Source organism: Ochotona curzoniae, unplaced genomic scaffold (genome assembly GCF_017591425.1).
Source record: "Ochotona curzoniae isolate NIBS_2020 unplaced genomic scaffold, NIBS_Ocur_1.0 contig_4501, whole genome shotgun sequence".
Lineage (NCBI taxonomy): Eukaryota > Metazoa > Chordata > Mammalia > Lagomorpha > Ochotonidae > Ochotona > Ochotona curzoniae.
In genome coordinates this window covers 9061339-9085796 of record NW_024466307.1, presented here as the reverse complement: position 1 = coordinate 9085796, position 24458 = coordinate 9061339, and the positions used below count along the sequence as shown (strand labels likewise).

The window sequence follows — 24458 nt, the reverse complement described above, 5'->3', positions numbered from 1 at the left end:
TTACGGAATTCCAGATCATTTCTTCTTTTAATGGATGGTTAAATTTATTTTATATTACCAAAAAAACATCATTATTAACATTTCGATTAAAGCCCTATTTTTTGTAGTGATATATGCATTTTAACTTGGAGACAAGGCCCATGAACTATTTCTTCCTATTTCCTATTGTAAAACCAGATTAATTAACTTGACCCTACCGTGGTAGGATCCTCCCATTAAGAATTATCGAAAACTTGGATGAGAGCAGTTTAGTATGAGACTATATTTGGGCCTTAAGTATTTATTGCATCAACTCAAAATTGAAAAAATACTATACACTTAGAAAACATTAACTGCATTGTCTGTTACCTGTTACTTCATTGTCATATATCTTCTTAAAATGTCTTTGAGTTTAAATTATTATTACAAACCCATTAGTTCTGCTGCCTTGGGATGAAATGACTCATAATAGTAGTCTATACAATAAAAAGGGTTGATGAATTTTTACTGGACTGTCCTTTCGGGACTATAATTTTCGACATTCTCTGGAAACTTTGCCAATCCTTCAGTGATAAAGCACTCTTATACTCTTTTTCACTGACAGGTCCACAAGTGCCCTGAATGTTCAACCTATGAATGTTGGACATCACATCAACTGCTATGATTCCTTTTTGCTGTCTCGTCCCATGATGAAAGGGAAGAGAGTGGGCAAGACAGAAGGCTTCAACTCCTGCCAGGATCAACACTGTTCCATTCATGAGAGTAGAGTCTTCATAATCTAGATACTTCACAAGGCCATTCCTCCTAACACTAAGTTTCCACCACATACTTTTTGGGGAACACATTCAAGCCATAGCAACCCACTAAAGTCAGCATCCTAATAAATTCTAGAGCATCACTCTAACTCCCCCAGAGCTTTTAAATTTCCTTCCAGTACTCACCTGACCTTTCAACCTCTGTTTTAATTGAAATATTAAAAGATGTCTTTTTCAGGGTCCCAAGGCTTTGGGCCATCCTCCTCTATTGCCTTCCCAGGCCACAAGCAGGGAGCTGGATGGGAAGTGTAGCAGCGAGGGCATGAACTGGCACCCACATGAGATTCCTGCACATGCAAGGTGAGGATTTAGCCACTAGGCCATTATGCTAGGCACTTTTGTATTATTTTTTTTATGACTGCTATTGAGAGTCAAAGTTAGTTTATACATCCTTATCATAGTTCATTTATTCTTTTATTTATATTATTGTTCCCCTATATGTTACACCATATACATGAAAAATACGTTGTTGTAATTTTTGCACTAAAAAAATCAGTTGTATTGTTACAAAACTTAACAAAAAATTTTTTCCCTGCTTGTGGCCTAGGAAAGCAGTGGAGGATGGCCCGAAGCGTTCGGGCTCTACCCCGGGGGTTCTGGCCAGCAGGTGCCCACGGCCCCCAAGGGGGTAACGTGACAGTGTTCTTCCCAAGAGCCACCGGGTACACTCTGGTCAAGCATGTCCATTTATTGCAAACCAAGCACAATCTTGTGTCTCCCAACCATCTGGCCACCCAATAACAGCACTGTAATTGGCTAGAAGGCAGCTCTATCTCTCTGAAACATCCAATCCTGCTGCAATTCACATATACCATTTATGGCTAGCAGGCAATGTGGGACCATACCAACTTCTCAGAGCTGCTTACCAATAAAGTCCCAGCACAGCTTGTCCAAGGACAGAGAAGGAAAACCAGGGTACAACCCACTGCTTTCACCTGTATGGCCAGTGAGCAGGTCAGGTCGAGGTCTCGATGTGCCAAGACCGTTGTCAGGGGGCTCCCCCGGGGTACAGAGTGCTCCATGTCCGTATGACCTTCCCCATAGGCGGAGTGGGCAGACATCCAGGGGTGATCTCCCACAACCCTGCATGTGGCGGGGGGACCTAGAAGAAGCTCCTGGCTCCTGGCTGCAGATCGGTTCAGCTCCGGCCATTGCAGCCACTTGGGGAGTGAATCAGTGGATGGAAAATCTTTCTGTCTGTCTGTCATCTCTGTACATCTGACTTTCCATAAATAAATAAATAGATCTATAAAAAAAGATAAAATCCTCATTTGCTCATTTCAATATCTGGATCATTTTAAGTCTGTTTCTATTATCTTTTCCCCCTTCATGGCCGTGGATTAAATTTTCCTGTTTCTGTATTGGCTAAATTTTCGTTTGTGTTGGACGTTGTAGAAAAGAAGTTATTCAGTCTCTGAGTTCTGTCCTACTCTCCCGAAGGATGTTGATCTTGGTTGTGGTGGGAATTTAAACCATGAGTTGACAACCTGAAAGTGTTCCGGCTTGGCTTAACACTTTATTGTGGTAATATTTGGTTACTGCTCATAATTATGGAGCAAACCCGTGGGCCCAGAACATCATCTCTGCCACTAGAGATATGTCCCTTCTGTGTTTGCATGGAAAGCCTGAGGAATTTATCAAGCCTGAAGTCTAAACTACCTCTCCTGCTGTGGACAAAGGCTGAAAATCTCTGCTCTGGTTCTTCATTTTTGCAGCTCCTTGGAGTCCTCTCCAGACAGTCAGAGTTGAAAATCCAGCCAAAGGAAAAAAAAAAAAAAGGCAGAGAGGGATTTATTCACAGACTTGGAATTACTCCCCTTCTGCGGTTGGCTTCTATCTGTAAGGAATTTCCCTTTGAGTTTCCAGCTGTTCCGGCATCCCAAAACTCCATCTCAGGCCAAAAAACTGACAGCCTTCTGTTTGGGTTCTCACCACCCTGAACATACAGAAAGGCAAGTGCTGTGTGGGTGAAGGACCAGCCCGACAGAACGGCGTAAGCCCCTCCGGTTGGCCTGCGTGGGGAGCTCGCCCGTGCCATCCCGTCACTGCGTTTTCATAATTTGTCCCGGTTTATCACTGTCACAAAGAGGAGAGTTAACTGCCTAGCACAACAAGAGCTCTCTTTAAAAAAAAAAAAACTTTATGAAAATATAATCTTTATAAACACAATGAGTAAGTGTTTATGTGTAGAAAAATAACATCTGAAGGAATATATTCCAAGTTATTTCTCAGTGGTACGATTTTTTGCAATTTCAATTTTTTTTCCCTTGCACTTAACCTGTGCTGTCTGCTTCTTTCTCTAGCTAACATAGGTAGAACAGCAAAGTCCCCTCCTGGTTCTCCTACAGGTGGTTCGTTCATGGTCACTCTTTTTAATATGATGTACTTTTGCTTCCATGTTACATTTCATATTACAACTCCCAGAGGTTAACTGCAGATCCTCTTAGCAGTCTATTCTATCTGTATGGTAAACAAAATTCTTTCTGGCTCTAGAAATAGACAAATGAGGACAAATCAAAGTTAAATGGCTTATCCAGAATCTCAGGCACATTGACAGAATAGCCCAGAAATAGATTTTAAATTTAAAGTTCCTCAGCTCAGCTGTGTATACTTTTTTCCAGTTCTCAGCATCAATGTATACAGTTAATTCGACATTTTTCTAATGGGTATGAAAGAAAATTATCATAGTTAAATATAAGCATCAAATATTTTGGAAACTTCACTTTAGTCACTGATTTCAATCTCCTCTCCATCAAGTCTCTTTTAGCAGATGGAAAATTTTGACTGATTTTAATTTGACTGCAGTTAACCCTCCAGGGGCTAACGGCAAAATGGCAGAAACACATATATTGGATAAGCAGCAAATTTCCTTCTTTCCTGGGATGTATGCTTATTTGTATGTGAAATAGGGTCAAAGGATGGCTATTTAATTTAGCTATCCAGTGATAGATATGCAAACTTAACTAGGCATACTTTAAACACATTCTGATGTGGGTTTCTTCTAAAATGGCTTACTAAAAATATCATAAAGGTTAAAGTCCTCACTTTGCATGCGCCTGGATCCCATATGGGTGCCAGTTCTAATCCCGGCAGCCCTACTTCCCATCCAGCTCCCTGCCTGTGGCCTGGGAAAGCAGTCAAGGACAGCCCAAGGTCTTGGGACGCTGCACCTGTGTGGGAGACCCAGAAGAAGCTCCTGGCTTCAGATGGGCTCAGCTCCAGCTGTTAAGGTCTCTTGGGGAGTGAGTCAATGTAGGAAAGATCTTCTTCTCTGTCTCTCCTCCTCTCTGTATATCTGACTTTCAAATAAAATAAATTTTATAAAAAGAAAGAAAGAAATTAGTGTTGTCCCTCTAAAGTTTCAGATTGAAATCAAAGGCATCTCATGGAAGATACCAAATAAAACTGGCTTTGAAAGTTCCATGGAGGGCCTGATGCCGTGGCCTAGTGGCTAAAGTCCTCGCCTTGAACGCACAGGGATCCCGCATGGGTGCCGGTTCTAATCCCCGCAGCCCCCACTTCCCATCCAGCTCCCTGCTTGTGGCCTGGGAAAGCAGTCAAGGACGGCCCAAGGCTTTGGGACCCTGCACCCATGTGGGAGACCCGGAGGAAGCTCCTATCTTCAGATGGGCTCAGCTCTGGCCATTGCAATCACTTGGGGAGTGAATCTTCGACGGAAGATCTTCCTCTCTGTCTCTCCTCGTCCCTGTATATTTGACTTTGCAATAAAAATTAATAAGTCTTAAGAAAGTCCCACAGAAATAGATACAAGTGAAAGCAAATAATTATTCAAGATTATCAGTTTACAATATGTGCCCTCACAGTAGGCTCTGTGGAGGGGGGTATAAAGTGCCGCGAGCAGGTATGGGCATTGGGTGCAGGTGTTGAACTGCCACTTAGGATGCCTACAGCTCCTAGGAGAGTGCCTGCGTTGGACTCTCAGCTCTTTTCCAGTCTCAGCTTCCTACTAATCGAGAGTCCAGCAAGCAGCTGTAATTGCCCAAGGCTGAGTCTCTGCTGCCCATAGGGGATGATGACCCAGGTGGAGTTCCAGGCACCTGGTGTCGGCTGGATCCGTCCAAGGCTATTGTGAGCATTTAAGAAGTAAACCAAGAGTTGGAAGACATAAAATATTCTGAATATGTTGATTATGCTCTGATCATGGAAGAGGATTTACTTGTTATGTACTAAAGGGCATGGTATTTACAGCCTTAAAAATTTCATGAAAGTAGTAATCCCGTGCAGGTAGGCATTTCTGAAGCAATTGCAATGCCAGTGTGTGACATTACAGTACCCGGCTGGGCACCCGGTTTTTGCTCTCGACTTCAGCTTCCTGTGAGTGCAGGAAGGCACCTGGATTGAATCCTGCCTTCCAGCTTCGGACCTGGCCCAGTCCTGATTGTCGGCATTTGAGGAGCAAATCAGCAGATGGAAACACTCTCTTTTACCTGCCTTGCAGGCACAAAACACAAATTTAAGGGGCTCAATGCTGTGGCCTACTGGGTACCTGCAGTGCCAGCCCCTGCGTCCATGTGGGAGTCCCAGAAGCTTCTGGCTCTTGGCTCCAGACTGGCTCTAGTTTCACACATTGTAGCCATTTGAATGGAAGATTCTCTCTCTCTCTCCCTCGCTCCCTCCATCTCCCTCTCTCCCTCCATTCCTCCTTCCCTCTTTTGAATAAGCAAATCTTTTTTAAAAGGTACAAATTTTAAATTCAAATGAAAAATACTCCCTAAAGTTTTAGAAATCTCTCCTAATAATTATTTTTTAATTAACCTATTTATTTTAGAGAGAGTGAGACAAAGATATGGGGAAAGCTCCCATCTACTGGTCATTTCCCAAAATCTCTAAAAACCAGCCTGGGTTTGGGCCAAGCTGAAGCTAGGAGACAGGAACTCCAGCCGAATCTCCCAGAGAGCTGGCAGGGATCCAGTTACTTGGGTCATCACTGCTTCCACCAGGTTGTACGTTAGCAGAAAGCTAATTGGGACTTGAACCCTGGTACTCCATTATAAAATGCAAGTATCTTTTCAGCATATATATTTTTACCGTGAAGCAGAGTTTAAAGAGAGAGAAGGAAAGATAGAGATAGAAGGACTTCCATCCACTGGTTCACTCCACAGTTGGTCACAGCATCCAGAGCTGATGCTAAGCTGGACTCCAGGAACTTCTTTTCGGGTCTCCCACATGAGACACTGTAATGAAGTACATTTTACATTTGTTACAAAATTTGAAAAGATAGTAGTTACACTTCATTGTATATATTAGCTCTTCTTCATTGTATATTATTGTCATGTACTTGTTTTTAAAGAACTATTTATCTACTTATTTGGAAGGAGGTGGGAGCTGGGGAGAGAAGGAGGGATGGAGGGAAGAAAGGAGGAAAAAGAAAGATATCTTTCATCCACTGGCTCAGTTTCCAAATGGTTCCAATGCCCAGAGCTGGGCTGGTCCAAAACTGGAAGCCAGGAGTTGCTTCTGAAACTCCCGTGTAGGTGCAGGGACCCAAGGACTCGGGCCGTCTTCCTCCATTTTCCCAGGCCACTGGCTGGGAGCTGTATCAGATGTGTAGAAGCTGGTACTCAAACTGATGCCCATACGGAATGCTAGCACAACAGGCACAGGGTTAGTTTGCCATGCCACTGCACCAGCTATTGGCCACACGTTTTTAAAGAGGAGCACAGAACACAGAAGTTGGATAGTAGAAAAAGATGATTCATGCCTCATTGATAGAATTTGCAAGCAGTTAACATAACCCAGAAAGGAAATATTAATGTTGTGGATTAGCACACACTTCTGAAAAAAAAACTCAAGTATTTTTTGTTTATATACCAATCATTAGTTTCTGCTAAAGTAATGCGTTCAAGGTCTTTCGTGCGAGAGTGAGAATCTGCTCTTAGCTGAGGATGGGCAGCAATCTTGACAAGCTGTGAGTTAGAACAAACATCTCCAAAGCCAATCCTTCCAACTTCAGATAGCCAGTCAGTAGGTCGTTTCTTAAACATGAAGTCTCTGTATAATCGTTCCAGGTCAGAATTTTTAAAAAAGAATTGCTTTCTTCAATACAACACGATGTGCTCTGCCGATTCACTCTCCAGATAGCCACGCTAGCCAGGTCAGGGCTAGGTGGAAGTCAGTTGGGTTCCAGTCTTAAAGGGAAGCAGTGTGCCATTGGAGGCAAGGCATTATCTGTGTGAGACAATAGATGTGCCATTGGTGTCAACAGTTAAAATAGTATTTGAGACAAGACATGAATTAAAACTGAAGAATAATGCTTGTACTCCTGCTGTCTGGGTTCAGTAGAAGTGAGTAGAAACAGTCAAATTGCATCTCGTTTTCACTGCTTGGAAGAAGGCTGATTGCCAGAATCTTCCGAGGTTCAGTGTCAGAGCCCTCCAGCTACTTCAGCCTGGGTACTTGCACTCAAGAATGAATTTACTTCCCATGGCCATGTCCTGAGTGCCAAGAGGGTCCTGTATTCCCCATTCCCTCACCCCATCACAGATGAGAGACCCACAACTGCAACAACAACAACAGATGCAAAGCAGAAAACACAGGCTGTCCCCAAAATTGCAGATGACCCACAGGTTTCTACCACTGCTTCTATGCCTACCCCTCCTTTGTGGTCAAACTTGATGTCCCTTCCTTCAGAGTGTCAAGACAGTTCTAGCTTCACAGGGCCTGCAGCCGGGTAAGCCAGAGTTAACCCCTTCTGCCTTGCAGGGGTCCCCATTAGGAGCCTTCTCTCTTCAAATATTGGTAAGTTTGTGTGTTAGTTTTAAATGATGTTCTCCTTGGAAGCTCTAGAATTCATTTTTAAGTGAATTTTAGAGGCTAGATTTTATTTCTTTTTCAAAGGCACATTATTTTTCAGCACGCTGATCTTTCTGATTCTTTATCACTTTCTAAAAATAACTGCTGGTGAGCTCATAAAATCATTAGTTAATCCCACTGGGACTTAGTAATGCATATTACAGACCTCCCGATTTTTATATATTAGATTTTCTCAAGGATTCCCTTACCTGCTATTATCAACATAGCTCTATTGACAGGGTCTTCATTACTTCCTAATTGCCCATACTTCTTTTTCTTGTTAAAGATCAATTTTTAAAATCAAGCATTGTCCTTTTGAAAATACTATAGACATGTTATCCTCTTAATATTAATGTGTTTCATATCTTTCTAGTTTGTTTCCCATGTCATCCAAGGAACCTACAAAGTTTACTCATTACCTTCTGTCTTAAAAATGCATTCCTTTTTGGGGGGTTGCATAGTAAGGTGCAAGGGGAACATGCACCTGGGAAAATCTGATTTGTATATGTATACATGCACACATGCATGAATGTTGGGGGAGAGTGTAACATCATTTTTAGAAGGATTATTTGTTTTACCACAGTATTATTTTCTCTGTTACAGGATTCACTGACACAGTAAATAATCAACATCTATGTTTTAAATTAAGATGTATTTGTTTATTTATCTGCAAGGCAGATCCAGAGAGAAGGGAAGAGAAAGACAGAGTCAGGGACAGATGGAAATATCTTCTACCCACTGGTTCATTCTCCATATGGATACAGCAGCTGTTGGTCCAGGACAAGGCCAGAAGCCTGGAACTCCATTTGGTTTGCCATGTGAGTGGCAGGGGCCCAAGTCCATGAGGCATCTTCTGTTGCCTTCCCAGGTCCACTAGGAAGGAGCTGGTTTGGAAGTGGAGCAGCCAGGACTAACAGTGCTGAGACACATGATGGCTTAACCCACTGCGTCAAAACGCTGGCCCTGATAATATACTTCTTTCACTTTTTAAAATTTTCTATTTCCAGAAATTGCTTTTGCATACAACTTTTTTTAAAGATTTATTTTTTTTTATTACAAAGTCAGATATACAGAGAGGAGGAGAGACAGAGAGGAAGATATTGTGTCCAGTGATTCATTCCCCAAGTGACTGCAATGGCTGGTGCTGTATCAATCCGAAGCCAAGAGCCAGGAACCTCCTCCAGGTCTCCCACATGGGTGCAGGGTCCCAAGGCTTTGGGCCGTCCTTGACTGCCTTCCCAGGCCACAAGCAGGGAGCTGGATGGGAAGTGGGGCTGCCAGGATTAGAACCGGCGCCCATATGGGATCCTGGAATGTTCAAGGCAAGGACTTTAGCCTCTAGGCCACAGCACCGGGCTCAACATACAACTTTTTAAAGGGTTTATTTATTTACTTGAAGGAGAATGTTAGTGACACAGAGATCTGTCCCCTGACTCACTCCCCAGATGACCTCAACTGCTGTGGCTGAAACCAGGAGCTTCTTCCAAGTCTCCCAAATGGGAGCATAGGAGTCATCCTCCACTTCAGGTGCTTTAGCAGGAAGCTGGATTGGAAGTGGAGTAGCTGAGATTTGAACTCTCACTCAAATGAGATGTGGGCACCATAGGCAGCTCCACCACAGCACCCTAGCTCCTAAATTTAACTTTATAATCACTACTGTGAGGCTGGTGTTGGGCATAGCTGGTTAAGCTGCCACCTGCAATGCCAGGACCCAGTATGGGTACCAATTCAAGTCTCAAGTGCTCCACTTCTTACCCAGCCCCGAACTAATGTGCCTGGGAAAACAGCAAAAGATGACTCAAGTCCTTGAGCCCCTGCACGTATGTCAGAGAGCCAGATGAAGTTCCTGGCTCCTTGCCCCAGATGTTGCAGCCATTTGGAGAGTGAACCAGCAGAGAGAAGATATATATTTCTATGTCTCTCCTTCTCTGTGTAACTCTGCCTTTCAGATAAACAAATTTTTTTTAAAAAAGACAACTATTACATAAAATGAGGGACAGTTTTAGAATAGTATATTCAAAATAAACATCAGGATTTTGGCTGCTCAGTAGCACATTTTGGCATGGTCTATTTCACCCCTCGCCCCTGCAAAAAAAAAAAAAATCTAAGCACTAAGATCAAGTGACGAGGAGTGTGGACAAGGCTGACGTGTAAGGTGCACTTGGATCAGTAGTGTCAGGAAGAAGTAAGGGAAACAGACACGACAGAAGTTGTGGTGATGTTTTCATCTCTCTTCTGCTATTTGAGCATTCCACTCTCACTGCTATTTTTAATCATTGTTTTTTGTTTAATTTCTAAATGCTAGTATGTGAATGTAGCCTGCTTTGTCAGTTCCATTACAGGATATCTTTCTTAAATATGTAGTCTCTTGGGAAAACAGCACATTTTAGCAATTTGATCTTTCTCATATGATTAATAGTCACATCCTTCATACTTGAAAATTTCTAATCCTTTTGGCCATGTATGCTCTCTTTAATCTGCCTTGAAATCTGCTGTAGTTTGTTTTTTAAAGCAAACAATCAAAGTTAAGGATAAATATTCAATGTATTTATTTCAGTTAGATCTTCTTGCCTTTTGATCATTTCCCTATGAAAAATGTCATTAACAAACAGTAATGCAAAAGAAACATGTACAAAATAAAGGAGAACTATTTATGCTAGGTGCAAGGATAACAGGGTATGTGTCAGATTATTGGGAGATTAAGATTATTGCCTCCGACAAGTAACAGGTTCATCTCCATGCCAGACCGTGCTCACCTAAATGCAGTTGCTCCTTCCGACCACTCCCCCAACCAGACATACCCCTCCAGAGTTCTAGAATATCTCCAGAGACCACTGGATGGGACTGGAAGAGGCACCCTCTTTGGATTGCAACATTGGAATCCTTTAAATTGGTTTTATAAATTAGGAAAGTGATTTCACCCCAAAGGTGAACTACCTAGTTAGAACAAGCCTGCCCGTCCTAAAGGATCCAGAAACGATTCCCTGAAAACTTGGTAGACATTTAATACGTGGAAACCCTTTGCTCCCTGCTGTGTGTGAAGCTCTCCAGACTAGGAGTGTGAAGTTTGAGAAATAGAAGGGCACAGTCCCAAGGGAGGGTTTTGATAAAGGGAAAGTTGTACTAGAGTGGAGCCCGTGGCCTTGCTACAAAGAACACTGTCACGTTCCTCCACATAAGTGCAGTTTGTTAATACAGACTACTTTTTTTTTTCTTAACAAAAGGAGAGTACAATTGCATTTTTTTTAAAGATTTATATTTGCTTTTATCGGCAAGGCAGATTTTCAGAGAGAGAGAGGGAGAGACAGAGAGCTTCCATCTGCTGGTTCAACCACAAAGTGACCACAAGGGCGAGAGCTGAGCTGATCTGAAGCCAGGGGTGAGGAGCTTCTTCCAGGTCTCCCACGTGGATGTAGGGTCCCAGGACTTTAAACTATCCTCCGCTACCTTTCCAGTCCACAAGAAGGGGGCAGGATGGGAAGTGGTGCAGTCAGGACATGAACCAAGCGCCCATATGGGATCCTGGTGCTTGCAGGGAGATTAGCCAGCTGACCCCTAGGCTGCATTTTTGACCCAAATTTTCACCTCTTATACCCTGTTGTGAATAGATAACTTAATGGCCTATTGCTGCCATACCAGCAAAGTAAAAAGTGCCATTCTTAGCTTCTCCCAAGGTGATGCATCTTTAATGCTACAAAGCTGCTCTGGAATATCATGCAAGGGTGAGCATTGAGGAGTGGTGCCGGTCCTGTTATCGAAACCCAGGACTCAAGCAGAGTCCTCATCAGCCACAGCTACAGAGCTTGTGTGGTGCTGTTATCACCAGGGAACTCTGCTCATCCTTCAGATGGCCTGTCGCCAAGAAGGAAGAAATAAAGGAGCTGAAAGAGCTTCCGACCAGGGACTCCTCCGAGCCCTCCAGCTTCATACAATGAGCTGGTTTTCAAGGGGAAGGGGGTGGGGAGGAATTATGAGAGAAGGCTCACAAATTGATCCTAGCCTGGGTGACACTAGGAGGTGTGAGTGTGACCATGGAGGAACTGCCAAATGTGGCTGGAAGCTTAGGAACTGGGAGGGAAGAAAAACAATTCACAACTTTTTCTTTGGGAGGCGGGAGGGAGGCAGGGTCTGAATGTGTTTTGGGGTGGGCCATGTAATATGCATCTGAGAATAGTCTTTCAAAAGGAAGAAATATGGATTTTGAACTATTTCATCACTTAACATTCAGTTTAGTAGTTGTTACTGAAGAGAAATTAGGGTTGCCAGCATTGTGGAAATAGAGATGGTCAATTCATAAACCTATCCATCCAGAAGCTTGGATTTCTTTTACAGACAGAAGCCAAATCTCACTTAAAGTCGGCATGTCTGAACACGTCTAGACTGCCTCCCTTAGGTCGGGGGAATAAATGCCACCAGTTCCAAAGAATCCTGTAAGACTACCATCTGAATACATCAAATTATAAGTAATAAGAATATCCAGATGCTACATACACATTTTAAAGAACTTGAAAGTGTACAGCCCCGTGATGATGGACACGTGTGCGTGTGTGTGCACAGATATATACACTACTCTTTCCAGAACTGTATAAAGAATGGTCAAAATCCTGCTAGGCACTTTAGGGTTAACCAGAACCTACACTTATCCCCGCCACCTTCTGTTGAATTATATGGAATTTTTGCCTAAAATGAGTAAGCAAAGAGAAAGAAGTGACCTAATTTTTTGAGCCTGAAATACAGTAGTATCAGAGGGTATTTCTCTAGTGTGACTCCAGGCCTGGGGCTCTGCTTGCTAATGTGGGTTCAGGAGGCTGCCTTGCAGGGGACTGGAGGCTGCCCAGCATCCTTGCGAGGCCACCTCCAGAGAGCGGGGTCCTCCAGAAGGGCCAGCTCCCACGGCGAAGTCACATGAACCGGCCGCAGCCATAGCATCCTTATTGTTGTAACTCCTAGATTGTGATACTGTCACAAAACTGTTGCTAGGCAACAAATGTGGTTACCAGGTCTCAGCGAATAGCTGAAGGGGAAAGCAAAGTGTTGCACCATTGTAGAGTAACCATAGCAATGACCTACTATTACAGACTAAAGAATTATCATTAGCAACGTTAAAGTATCAGACAGAGGCCTTGAATCCAGAGGCTTCCAAGCAGTATCTGCATAATTGAGTGATCTAGGGAGAGTTCAGCCGTTCCCATCCGTTATTTCCGTGGAAGAGCCTTAGTAATTACTCTTTTTATTATTTTTTTTAATTTTAAAAATCATTCAGCAATGCAGCTATTGGTAAAATAATGTAAACTCTTCACATGTTGTCAGGAACAATCAGGGCCTCTTTGCTCGGGCATTCTTATAGCTCCCTCAGTATTATTCGCCGCCAGTATTAAACCAAAGGTAATTTATTTGGAAACCAGAGTAGATCCAAGCCACAGAAAGAAGCTGTGGCACAAAAAAATCACCTCACACCCTCACAACCAATTTGTGCCTGCCCCAGTTCCTCCTACCAAATCAAGAGGCCTACATGCTCTTTTAGTAGTCACCGCTATGAGCCATGTCCTTAGCATCTGTAAATCGACCCCCACTATATCCGGGACAACGGCTCCCACAAGACGACCCCCCCCCCCGTCATTAGTCCCCGTGGGATCCAGCCCCCCAGGAGCCAGCCCGGGTGATTCTCCCCCAGTGACCTTGCAAAGTGATCTGGATCTGCTTCTGGGCGAAGCTAGAAAAAATGCTATTTTGGGGTAGTGGGTTTTTGTTTTGTTTTGACCCCCCTCCCTTTGGGAAGCAAAGAAACTTGGGTGCTGCGGGGTGGGTGTTGGAGCGGCTCCCGCGCGCTAGGGAAGCCAATCCCCGCGCGCGCCGCGCCGGGAAGGTGGGAGGTTTCCTGGCAGCGGAAGGAGGGGCCCTGCGCGCCGAGCGTCTCCATTGGCCCGGAGGGGCGACCCGCGGGGGCAAGCCGGGGCCGCGCCCCGCGTCAAGGACAGCCGGAGGCGGCCGGAGCCCCTGGGACCTGGCGGCAGTCCGCGTCCCTCCCCTGGGTCGGTCCCCAAAGCCTGACAGCACGGGGTGTGGGGGTGAACCCTCAGGTGCAGGTGCGCCCTGGCGAGGAGGGGGCGGCGCCGCGGTGGGGGTCGGGACTGGACGGGCGATCGCGGTCCTGCGCATCGGCGAGGGGCCCTGGACGCGGGCGCGCCCCGCAAGAGGCCGCAGCGTCACCGACCCTGACTCGTGTTTTGTGTCGCGTTGCAGGCACCGATCGCCACGAGCTCACGTCCTGGAAGAGCTTCCCGTCCATCTTCAAATTCTTCAGCGAAGCGTCGGAGGCCAAGTCCAGCTCCCTGAAGCCGGCGGGGACGCGGCGCTCGCACCGAATAAAGCACGAGGAGCTGTGAGGGCCGGGGGCGGCGCGGAGCCCCAGGCAGCGCGCGTCCACTTGCCGGCCGCCCCGCGCGCCCTCGCCGAGCCCACGCGGGCCCTCATTAGATTGTTTTCTTCCCAGAGCACAGGGTCGTGATGTATACATCTAAATAGCGTTTTGCATTATTTCTAGATGAGTGCAACTGTCAAAGCAATATGGGTTCACTGGCCGTGCTTCCTGCGGGCTGGGCGCAGGCTCCGTGCCGCCCGTCTGCGCGCAGATTGAGGCTGACAGTGCCCGGCCCCGCGCTGCCCGCGCGCCTCTAATTGCCCCGCTGCGACCTCCCGGCGCAGGACCGAGCGGCGTCTGCGCGGTCTTACCGCCCGCCTCCGCCTGCCCTGCACCTGCCCCGCCGCCTGCCCCGGCTCAACCCACTCTGCTCAGTGGCAGGGTGGTGAGGTTTTGCCTGGGGACGAGCTCTGTCCCTCTCCATCCATTTCACTCTCCCTTTCTAGCACCTCCATCCCTCGCTGTCTCCTCCTGGGGTGTGTGTCACTGTAAAGTCAGAACAGAAGTACTGTAACATTTCAGGCGTGTAAGTTGTCCTCTGCCTACAGCTCTGTTTTCATTTTGAGACCCCAAGGAGAACTTTGCCTAAAACATCTATAAGCTACCGGATCCGCAAGACTGCTCAGAATCCTTCCAGCTGGATGAGAGCTGTATATAAATACACACACACATCTCTAGTTTCACGTGAGACTGTTTAAAACAGAGATTGTTGGAGCCTAGGTGTGAAAGGTTTTTCTGTTTTCCCCTGGAGTTTCCCAGCTTTGTCCTTGCAGTTGATATTTTAAGTATACATGTGGCCATTGTATTTGGGCTAACACCAATTTTTGCTTTTTAAAAACTCTTGAAGAAACGTGCCATGGTCTTTGAGCATTCCTAGAATGATCCATTCCGAGCTTTCCTGTGGGTGGGCCCTCCGTGGGACGGGATTTAGGGGGTTGGTGAAGGCACCCCGTTCGGGCTGCTGGGCCCTTTGCTTCAGGAAGCCCAAATGGGGCTACAGTGGGTTCTTAGCATTTTCTACTCCAACGGGAAGGAAGAGATTGGGGGTGAAAGGTTTTCTCTCTGTCCAACCGTTCAATTTGTAGCACTGCATTTCCTCTGTAGGCTTTCACACTACATTTTCAACAATTCAACATTTTAATACAACTGAGATCTGGCCAGCACTGTGAAATACAAGAGATAAAAATAAGTTGGGATTTTGCTGATTTTTAAATTAAAATATTAAATTTTAACATCATCCATTTTTAATTACTTGAAGGACTTAATTACCTAGCGGGGATTGTTTCTAATAAGTGAGACTCTGGATTTAATCTTTTTCAGTCTTCTTAAAAAGTATATGCAACAATTCCTCCCCCTGTCTGGTTTGGGATTATGGTAAAAATGTACCCAAAGATGCCTGAAATGCTAGCAGGATAACCTAGGATCGGTCATCTCCTGGGTCAGTGTCTTTATATTATGAGCTGATTTCAGCAAGTCGGAGAACTCTTATTTCATGCCCTTGGCGTCCAGGCTCAGTCATTGGTTCTGTAGTTTCAACAATGGCAAAGTACAGTGATCTTTGCCCAGTCATTGTATCTGTGTGTCTTTTGATGTTACTTAAGCAGAAACAACATAGAAGGAGAAGTCAAAATGGCATTTTTTTTTTAATCCGGCTCCTGGACGCTTAAAATGTACAGCACCAACATTTCCAAGCACACGGGTCTGTGAGGTCGACCCTTTTTATCTGATCTTTCCTGTTAGATGTAGTAGTGACCTGTGTCAAACAATGGTGTCTTCTAGTCAGAGGACTGAGGATTGATGTGAACTGAGCGTGTTTTTCAAACTGTTAGATGTATGGTGTTTTCGGTTTATGAAAATGTTCACAGGAAACTGATTTTATAGCATTTGTGGGGAGGGAGGGCAGCTCTTGTGCAATGCTAGATTTGTGAAGCTTCCGCTGCTGAATTATTTCAAATTTGCTCCGCCTGTAAAGGAAATCGCTCCTGTTCCTTCTCTCCAGTTTCTCACCTCTCCAGTAAATCACTGTGTAATCGCCTTTAATACTTTCAAACTACTGGATTGTTGGGCCTTGTTTAACTATCTGTGGAGAGCTATTTGCAAACTTTAGTTGTGTAAATGTAATTTCTACTTGTGGATGTGAGCTGAGGCAACCCAGAGGGAGCCGAACAAACCCTTCCAGACCCCCAACTGGTTACTGATCAAATTCCCAGCCATGCAGGATTTGTTAACCTGTTGATGATGGGTTTGTTGGCATAAATGTAATAATATTGTTCACCTCAATTTTCCTGGACTAACAACAAGCGGTGGGTAGTAACCCGCCTGCCTGGGAGCGGCCAGAGTTCACAATATTTCCACTCTGATCCTCTCCTCCCCCTTCCAGCTTCCTACACCAGGTTCGTGGGAGAATATAAGCTTCAAGTTTAGGCTGCAGGCTTTTTATTTTCATGACATTCCTAGTTCTTAGAGTAAGTGAGCACTTGTTCATAAATCTGAGGGTCAAACTAGTCCACTTGAAACTTACAAGCCAAGTAGGTAGCTGCTTTGGAAGTTTCCCAAGCTGGCCAGCCATGCGGTCATTCAAGTTCTCATGGATATCTGAAGGGGAGCCCATCTACTTGGGATGGTTCTTTTCTCACACTTCTGTCTTGTGCTTTGACCTGGATTGCATCATTGTGTATTCAAGAAAGAAAAAAAAAAGCACAAGAGTTTCCTATATATACATATTTCTGTTTGCCATTTTAAAATAAAAATAGTTTTCCCAATAAATAGTGGTGTATTATTCTTGCATAAAACTTCCTTTATTCATAACTATATAGAGATTTGCTTAACACAGAAGCAAAAAGAATGATGGGACAACATCCACCACCACTTTAAACCTCACAGGTACTTGCTATTGTCATTGCTGCAAGCCAGTATCAGTTTGCCTCGCACCGTTCACAAAGCTAACAGTTTTACAAGACTTTTACTGTCTGCAATGGCTCCTTAGCTAAGACATTTGTACTTTTTACTGTAAATTGACAGATTCCTGTTGGTGTCTATAATACTGATTCACTTAAATATTCCACTATAGCAAAGGAAAATATTTCTTAAGAAACTTTCCCCCTGCCTCACTGGGGTGGGAGGAGAATGTCTTGAAATAAGAATGTGAGACATTCGCATCTTTGAAATATGGGTGGGCAAAAGAGGGGAGGGAAGATAATGGTAGTGATTATTATATGATTACTTATTAAGGGCTGCAATAATATAAAATAAAAGACTCCAGGAGGTACTCCCATTCAAAAATCGAATACTTCCCTCCATTCCTTCCTTCCTTGTATGGCATGACTGAGTGGGAGTCTCTTGGATTGTTCATCTTCCTTTTATCTAATATTCTATTAATCTCCGAAAAAGATCAGTTTGAGTCTGGGAAAGGGTTTTTAATCAACACTTCACAGAGCTTAAGGCTGCCCTACCTAGAGCATCAGCTTTGTTGGCGGGGCTTGAGGGGGGGAGGTTAGACTTAAAGCATCGCGACTGTCATGCACTGTACTGAAAGGATGTCCACCAAGTGGAAGACGTTAAAAAGAGGGAAATAGGCACAAAGTCGATTGACAGAGATTCAGAGAATGGGAGTAGGGTTCAAAGCATTCCAGCATTTAAATTGAAATCTGTGTCATGTTTAAAAGGGGGGGGGGCAACAATGATAAGTTTTAAACCTCACACTTAGGAGGGATGAATGTTGATTGAATTGATTCATTTGGATCAATGTTTTTAAAGCTTAACACCACTGCTGTTTCATGTGGTGATGTCTTTAGCAGTCAGTGGTCTGACGTGAGCCTTCTCACATTTGCTCCGTGGGACTCTTCATGAGATCTAGAGTTATGCACAGCCTGTGCGAGAGTAACTCTGCAATCAGGAGACCTCTGTACCTAAAAACATGATCAGAGTGAGCAACTCCTGCTAAATTCTTAGCAGAAGGGGTTTTACAGGAGGAGCAACTGTGAATGAACCACACAAGGTTCAAGGTGCCAAATACCCTAGTTGCTAGCTAGGAGTAAACTGTTCTGAAAGTTTGACCATTAAGTGGACAAAACAGAATAACCAGTCTTTTCCCCTTGAATGTGAAAAATTTGAAAATGGAAATTTGACGAATTCCATGTGGCCTTCCAGGCAACTTTTCCAAGTTCTTTGCCTGGAGATTTGTGAAAAATCATTCACTGTGTGCTTTGCAATGCTGGAGTTGAGTTCTGTTTAAGACAGGCACCAGACATGTTTCTAGAAAGAAATCTAGAAAGGTCTCAGATCTTTCTTCCCCAATCAATCCACTTTGTCTTCTTTGGCTATCACATTGGGTAATATGAGAAAGTGGCATAGGTAAAATAATGTCCAACTGTACTTTGCGGTCAGCCTGCAGTACCAATACAAAGAATCTGAAATGAAAAGACAACCAACACCCCAAGAATGATATGTCTCTTTTTAAAGTTTACAATTTGAATAATGAACTTGGATAGAAACTTGGCAGGAAAGCAAACCATGGCACCATCACATCACCAACCATTTTCACTTTTCTGTCCAATTTCAGAGTGCATGTGTTTGTGAGTATTTCACTAGATCAGTGACAGCTCTTTATTTGCATAATTATATGCTCTGGTCTGAAGAGAAAACTAACCCCCAAATTTCATGGGTCACCAAACTGCAACAATCAATGTTTTATCACATATGCTAAGCAAAAATCTAAGAAGCTATATGAAGGTTCTTGGGGAGTTTTTACTCCTCAGAAAATTAAAAGAGTTTTTCTCTGCTGAATGGATTCAAAATCTTTCCAAGTTCTTTGTAACTGAATTCTGTTTGAAGGCAAAACTAGAGATTAACATGTAGATCTGTGTAGTAGACTCACTGGCATTACTTCAAAGTGGCTCAAGAAGAACAGCATGTTTGGTGCATTCAACTTTTTAAATCTAAATACTATCCTTCATGCTATGAGGAAAAATTGTCACTCAAATTATGATTCATTAAAGTGATGTTCAGATTATCTATGATTGGATATAAAGTTCCTAGCCTTTTAAATAACTCAGGGTGTTTTTTTTTAGTAACGTAATAGGAAAATATGTATATATGCACATATGCATTGTCTCCCACACCCAAACTTATCCACCCTTATGTCCATTCCATTTGAAATATACAAAATTCTCGGTGTTTGTTGTGTCTTATTGGTCCCTGGAACATAATAGGTGCTTGGTACATGTTGGTCACTATGAATGTTTAAAACTTCCTATTAAATAATTTGTTTATGTTCAAAATCTGCAAGGCATTGTAATATCTTTCTTTGGATGTCTCAAGTTCATTTGCATCTGGTATCTAAGTATATAATATGCATTTGCATGTAAGGCTGGATTTATTTCATTAAAGAAAGATTGATTAAAATTTTGTGTGTCTTTAGTTTGTAGGCAATCTGCCAAATATGAAATAGAATGCATAATAGAGACATGTACAGACTGACATTTTGTGAGGTTATTAAAATCCTAGAAAATATGACTCTACTTGGATTCTTAGGGAATCTAGTGTGGGATCCTGAAAAAGACTTAGATACCAATTTCACTTAACAGCATAGAATGCAACACCTTTCATTTGAAGTGACAGGTTTCTGCATCAATTTGCTGTCATAAAGAAAAACTTTGGAAGAAAAACAAGAATTGGGGGAAACCACTCTAAGAATTGCATGATTGTTATGTATTTTATCCTATATAAAGGACAAGAGGTTATTAGTTCAGGCTTCAGAATTTCTCTTAAATACTGACATTATTTCAAATGAAAAATTTGTTTCCTCCCAGTTTTTATTTAAAGTTGACTTTTAAGTGGAAGGCATTCCCTTGCCCTTGTAATGCAAAAACTTAAACCTCTGTATATCCAGAATACTGCCCCAAATCAACACATCCCAGCTTTACTAAGCTCCTTCCAGAACTACTCCACCAGTTACATCCAACTCAGATAACCTCCCCCACCATCTACCTCCCCAGAAGCTGTCTGGACCGAAGATCATGGATTCTTCTAGGTGAAAACTCCTCAAAACCGAATCTGTAAAAGCAAATAAGTCAAGTTTAGTGTTTTTATCAGGTGAAATAAATCAGTAAGGAAATGAGTCAAAACATAACTTCAGATTTATAAACTATGTGTTGTACTCATTGCATTTTATTCTGTTAAAGAAATAAGCCCTTGTGTGTCGTTCCTCTAGTTGACCTTTCTGGGACCATTGCTAAGGCAGAGCATCCAGAGAGCACTCCGTTTTCTAGTCTGCCAGGGATGCAGAAAAACCTGTTATTTCCCACTTAATTCCACACTTGAAGACTTCTTTTTGCTCAGTTCATTGTGTCTGGGGAAAAAAAAAATGTATGACTAACCCAGTTTAATCTTCTTCACTTCCAAATAATTTTTCTAAGGCTTATTTTCTTTTAAACCATAACTAAATGACTTTTCTTCCAATAAATATTCATGTGTTATTTGGGTTCCTGGCTAATCACGATTTATCAGCTGAAGAAATATTGATGGTTTGTTGTGGTGGTTTTGTTGGTTTTCTCTCCCCCCCCCCAACTTTTGTCTTGCTTGGGAAATTACTGAATATCATCCCCTAGAATAAGCAGCTCTAAAAATAATCCTAGCAGAGTGTGTCACAATTTGACTTCATACAGTTTTAAAGAAAACCATTAAAATTGCATTATTCTTGCAGATATTGATCTGGTGCTTGATATCAAATATCAAATGAGAAGGTGCCAATCGTTGCTGACCATGGTGTCAGCTCTTTGAGGTCTTGTCACACTTTTCTGTCTTGTCACACTGCAAAGGCTGTGTAAGATGATCTTTAATGATTAAACCAATTGAGATCAGTTTTTTTTTCCTACTTCTTACATTTCTAGTTGGACCAAACAGAGTGAATAGTGTATGTTCATTTTGTCACATGTGTTATAGCAGTGTGATCCCATTGCTAGATGTGTTTGGTTTCCATTTAGTTCTTTGCCCTAGGTTTAAAATTATCTCTCTGCATATCCTGTTTTCTTTATGATCACTTGTGTTTTAAGGAATCAGATCTGTTAGAGGATCATTGAGTAACTGAAAATAGTGAAATTTCAACTATTTCAAATTCATAGCCAACACTGCTTTTATTCTTGCTGACAAAAAAATAAATATAGAATTTGGCAAGTGTGGAGTTTAGAAAATTATTTAAGTGAACTTGAATATATGCATATTCAGTAATATGTCAATAAACTCATACCCTCTCAGTAGGTCAACCGAATCTGGAAAAATAGTTCCTTATCTTAGGAGCTGTTCAAATTCTCAAAAAACATTTCTGCCTCATCCTCTTTACTGTGAACAGCAAAAATAGCTGGTTTGCTTAATTTGTAATACAGAATCTTTTAAGCAGGGAACTGCCCTATATTGACCAGTTTACATTGCTATATGGCTAAGCAGCAATGACTGAAAAATTAAGGAAAGAACCCTTCTAGAACCCTGATTCAATTGTAGAGTTGTCTTCGTACTTTCCTCGTTATAAGGGAGTTAAAAATTTCCAGCCGCACAAACTCTTGGTATCCTTTTTCGGACTTCACACCTGAGATTGGTTTGGGGACCGCGAGCGGAGCTGGAGAAGCCGTGCTCTCCCCAGCACCATGGACAGCGCCGAGCGCGCCCCTTCCCTCTGCCCTTGGCCAGAACCCCAAAGTTTTGGCCTCGCATAATTCCACACTCCAACCACTCCCGAAATCTTAGGATCAAAGCCCAAAACGACAGTGAATATTGAGAATGCTGGCTGTGCCTGGAGTGTCTTGCTTCCTTCCTCCCACCACCCTGCCCGCCCGTTGCCAGAGCGCCCCGGGTTGACACCATTTGCCCGCGAGTCTGCCCGAATTTGCATGTAGTCTGGTTTGCAAGCAGCGCCACTCCCGGTGAGGGCTACGGTCGCGGGGATGGGGGGAGGGTGGAAATAGGGGGGCTTCCCTCCGCCCATCCCGACTTTTCTTTGGCCAACTTTTTACCATTAGCTTTTAGCTTGCCAGCTCCACGCTGACCCCGGCATGAGAGGGGTGGAAGCGCCTTCTTTCAGCGTTTGGGGATCTGGCCCGCCGCACACCTGCACAACAAATGCGTGTCCAAACGCACACGGCCTTGGCCCCACGGCCCTGCCTGGGACTGGAGTGTGACTTAATGACCGCCTGGGAGGCTGCCAGACTGTGGGCACCTGGAGGAGCAAAACAGCGACTTATTTGCCAAACGCGGGAAAGGGGGCGCGTCTGGCTCCGCAGCCGGGCCTTTTTTTCCTCCTCCCGGACTTCCTTGCCGAGCTGCGCTTTTCTTTCTTACTATCCCGCCAAGTAAGTGCAATAGAGGAAGATCACTGCCGGTGGCATCTTTCCCTTCGTGTGGTCTCCCTAGCAACCTCAAGCCGCCACTCCTAAGACTAGTTTTTAAAAACCTCAGACTGTGCCTTGCGGTACCGAAACTCGCCTTCGGTGGACTTTCTGTTCTAGCCATCCACACTCTCGAATCCAGTTGCTGACGTTTAGAGCAGGTGAGACGGACCGAAACCAGATTTCTGTTCCAGCTTGATGGTGCAAAAATTGTTACAAGCCAACTTAATCCAAACTTTCTAGAAAGGATCAAGAACAAGGGAGACAGCCCTGACACCCTAAGTGAAGGGGTTTCTTCCCTATGAAATGCCCTTGATAAACGAATTTCAAAATTGCATCTGAATAGTAGTGTGGATTGCAGTCATATCAGGATAAAAGTCTTCTCTAGTTGGCATAGTACTGAAACGAACTATTTCTGTCCCATAGAAATATCGCGTTATATCTTAAACAAGTTAACAGTGTATTTTGTTTCTGGAGAAGCAGCAGCCCGCCTTCCTCCACCATCACTACATTCACAAAAAAATTCTTGCCTCTTCCCACTCCACAGTCATTCCTGAGCTCTGTTCCCAAAGACAATTTTCCTCTCCGCATTCTCTCTTTTGCTTCCAAAAGAGCTCCCCCCTACTCCTACCTTCTCCCGCACCTTTTTTTTTTTTAACCTAAATGTTAAGGCAAATCTTTGCTACTGCAGGAATACTACCACGCGGGGAGCAATTTAAACTAGACGCAGGACCCTCTTCCCCAAACTAAGGAGAACGCAGGGCGGCTAATGTGGTCTGGCAGCTGAAGTGTGCAAGGCTACATAAGGGACCTGTTGAATAAGAGTGACTTGGAGACTTGGAGGCTGGGATCCACTTCCCACCCTCTCACCCCACAACCGAAAGATTCCCGCACTATTCGCAGGTCTCTGCCTGGTCTATTTTTGGGGGAGTTCATCCCATGAATGGAACTTCTAGCTTTGGATAAATGGAATATTTCGTTTACAGCCTTCCCAAATTCAGGAGCAACAAAAGGAGATTGGGAGCAGGGGAGGATGTGGAGGTTTCCTGTATAAATGGGGCTGGTGAATGGTGAAGATTTGGGGGGTGGGAGGGACAGCACTGATTCAGCTTCTGGAGGTCCAGGATTTGCCCTCAGTCTCGGATAGGAGACTTTCTAGCCTTCAGGCAAATATACCTACGTTTTGAGGGCAGGAGAGGTAGTTAAGATCTCTATTTAATCAGGATTTTCTTACTTTAAAGAACTATATTCCTCATTCAGTTGCAGAAGGACTTTTCTGGGTTATTTGAAGTCAGAAACTCCCAGACCTTAGTAGATATTTCTGAACCCCATTTCTCAGGGAGAAAAAAAAATGTGAAAAGGTGAGAAGCTCGTTTTCTTCATAATAAACCAACACTGAGGTCCCCGGGGAGGAACTTTCCCTTGGTGTTTCCTTGCCACCTGTATGTGTGTGGTGAAACTTAAAATTAGCTGACAGCATACATGAACATTCTGCTCTGCATTAGTCAAGGCTTTAATCTCAACCCTACACACTTCTATAAGACTGCTGCTGTCCTATTCCTCCCCCCCCCAAGTCTTTTAAAATTAGGTTCCTTGTCTCTTGCCCATTTGTCAATGTCAACTATTTAGTTAAAGAAAAGTATGAATTTCATATGTTGTAAAAGAACAGGCTTCTTTATCTGGTATCTCGGAAATCAATAATCTCGTAAGCATTTGCCAAGACCCTAGGGAAGGAAGGCAGAGGTGTAAACAGTAACTACCCAACTTCCACATGACAATATTGGTTCAGATCTGCAGCCTGATCATTCAAATGTGGATAGAAACACGGGAATGATTTCAGCTGCTCTGTGGGATCACGCAAGAAGAGACCCGAGTTGCCTGATGCCGGACTCCTTGCCCTGCAGTTCACCCAGAGAGCTATCTTGGAGAGTGGGGAGTTAATTCCAAACTTTCATGCCCAATGTCTAAATAATCAGATGGGTCTTCAAATTATAAAGTTGGGAGGAGATGGATGAGCACGGGGAAGTTTGGAAAAACAGTTACCCCCATTTA

The 24458-nt window shown here is 43.7% G+C and overlaps 1 protein-coding gene and 1 long non-coding RNA gene across 6 annotated transcripts in view; one reads left to right on the top strand and one right to left on the bottom strand.

Moving 5' to 3' along the window:
- FAM172A (family with sequence similarity 172 member A) overlaps positions 1–14510 on the top strand; it is a 270353-nt gene extending 255843 nt beyond the window's left edge. For all 5 annotated transcript variants that reach the window (XM_040986040.1, XM_040986044.1, XM_040986041.1 and 2 more), the window contains one exon: positions 13851–14510. In XM_040986040.1, coding sequence (XP_040841974.1) covers positions 13851–13993 — 143 coding nt within the window. In that variant the 3' untranslated portion in view covers positions 13994–14510. The remainder of the gene's footprint in view (positions 1–13850) is intronic.
- LOC121160327 lies at positions 926–15218 on the bottom strand. The gene is made up of 3 exons (XR_005884532.1): positions 15143–15218; positions 12099–12111; positions 926–935 (listed from the first exon to the last, which is right to left on the bottom strand). It is a non-coding gene; the product is annotated as an uncharacterized LOC121160327 (long non-coding RNA).
- Positions 15219–24458: the final 9240 nt, after the last annotated feature.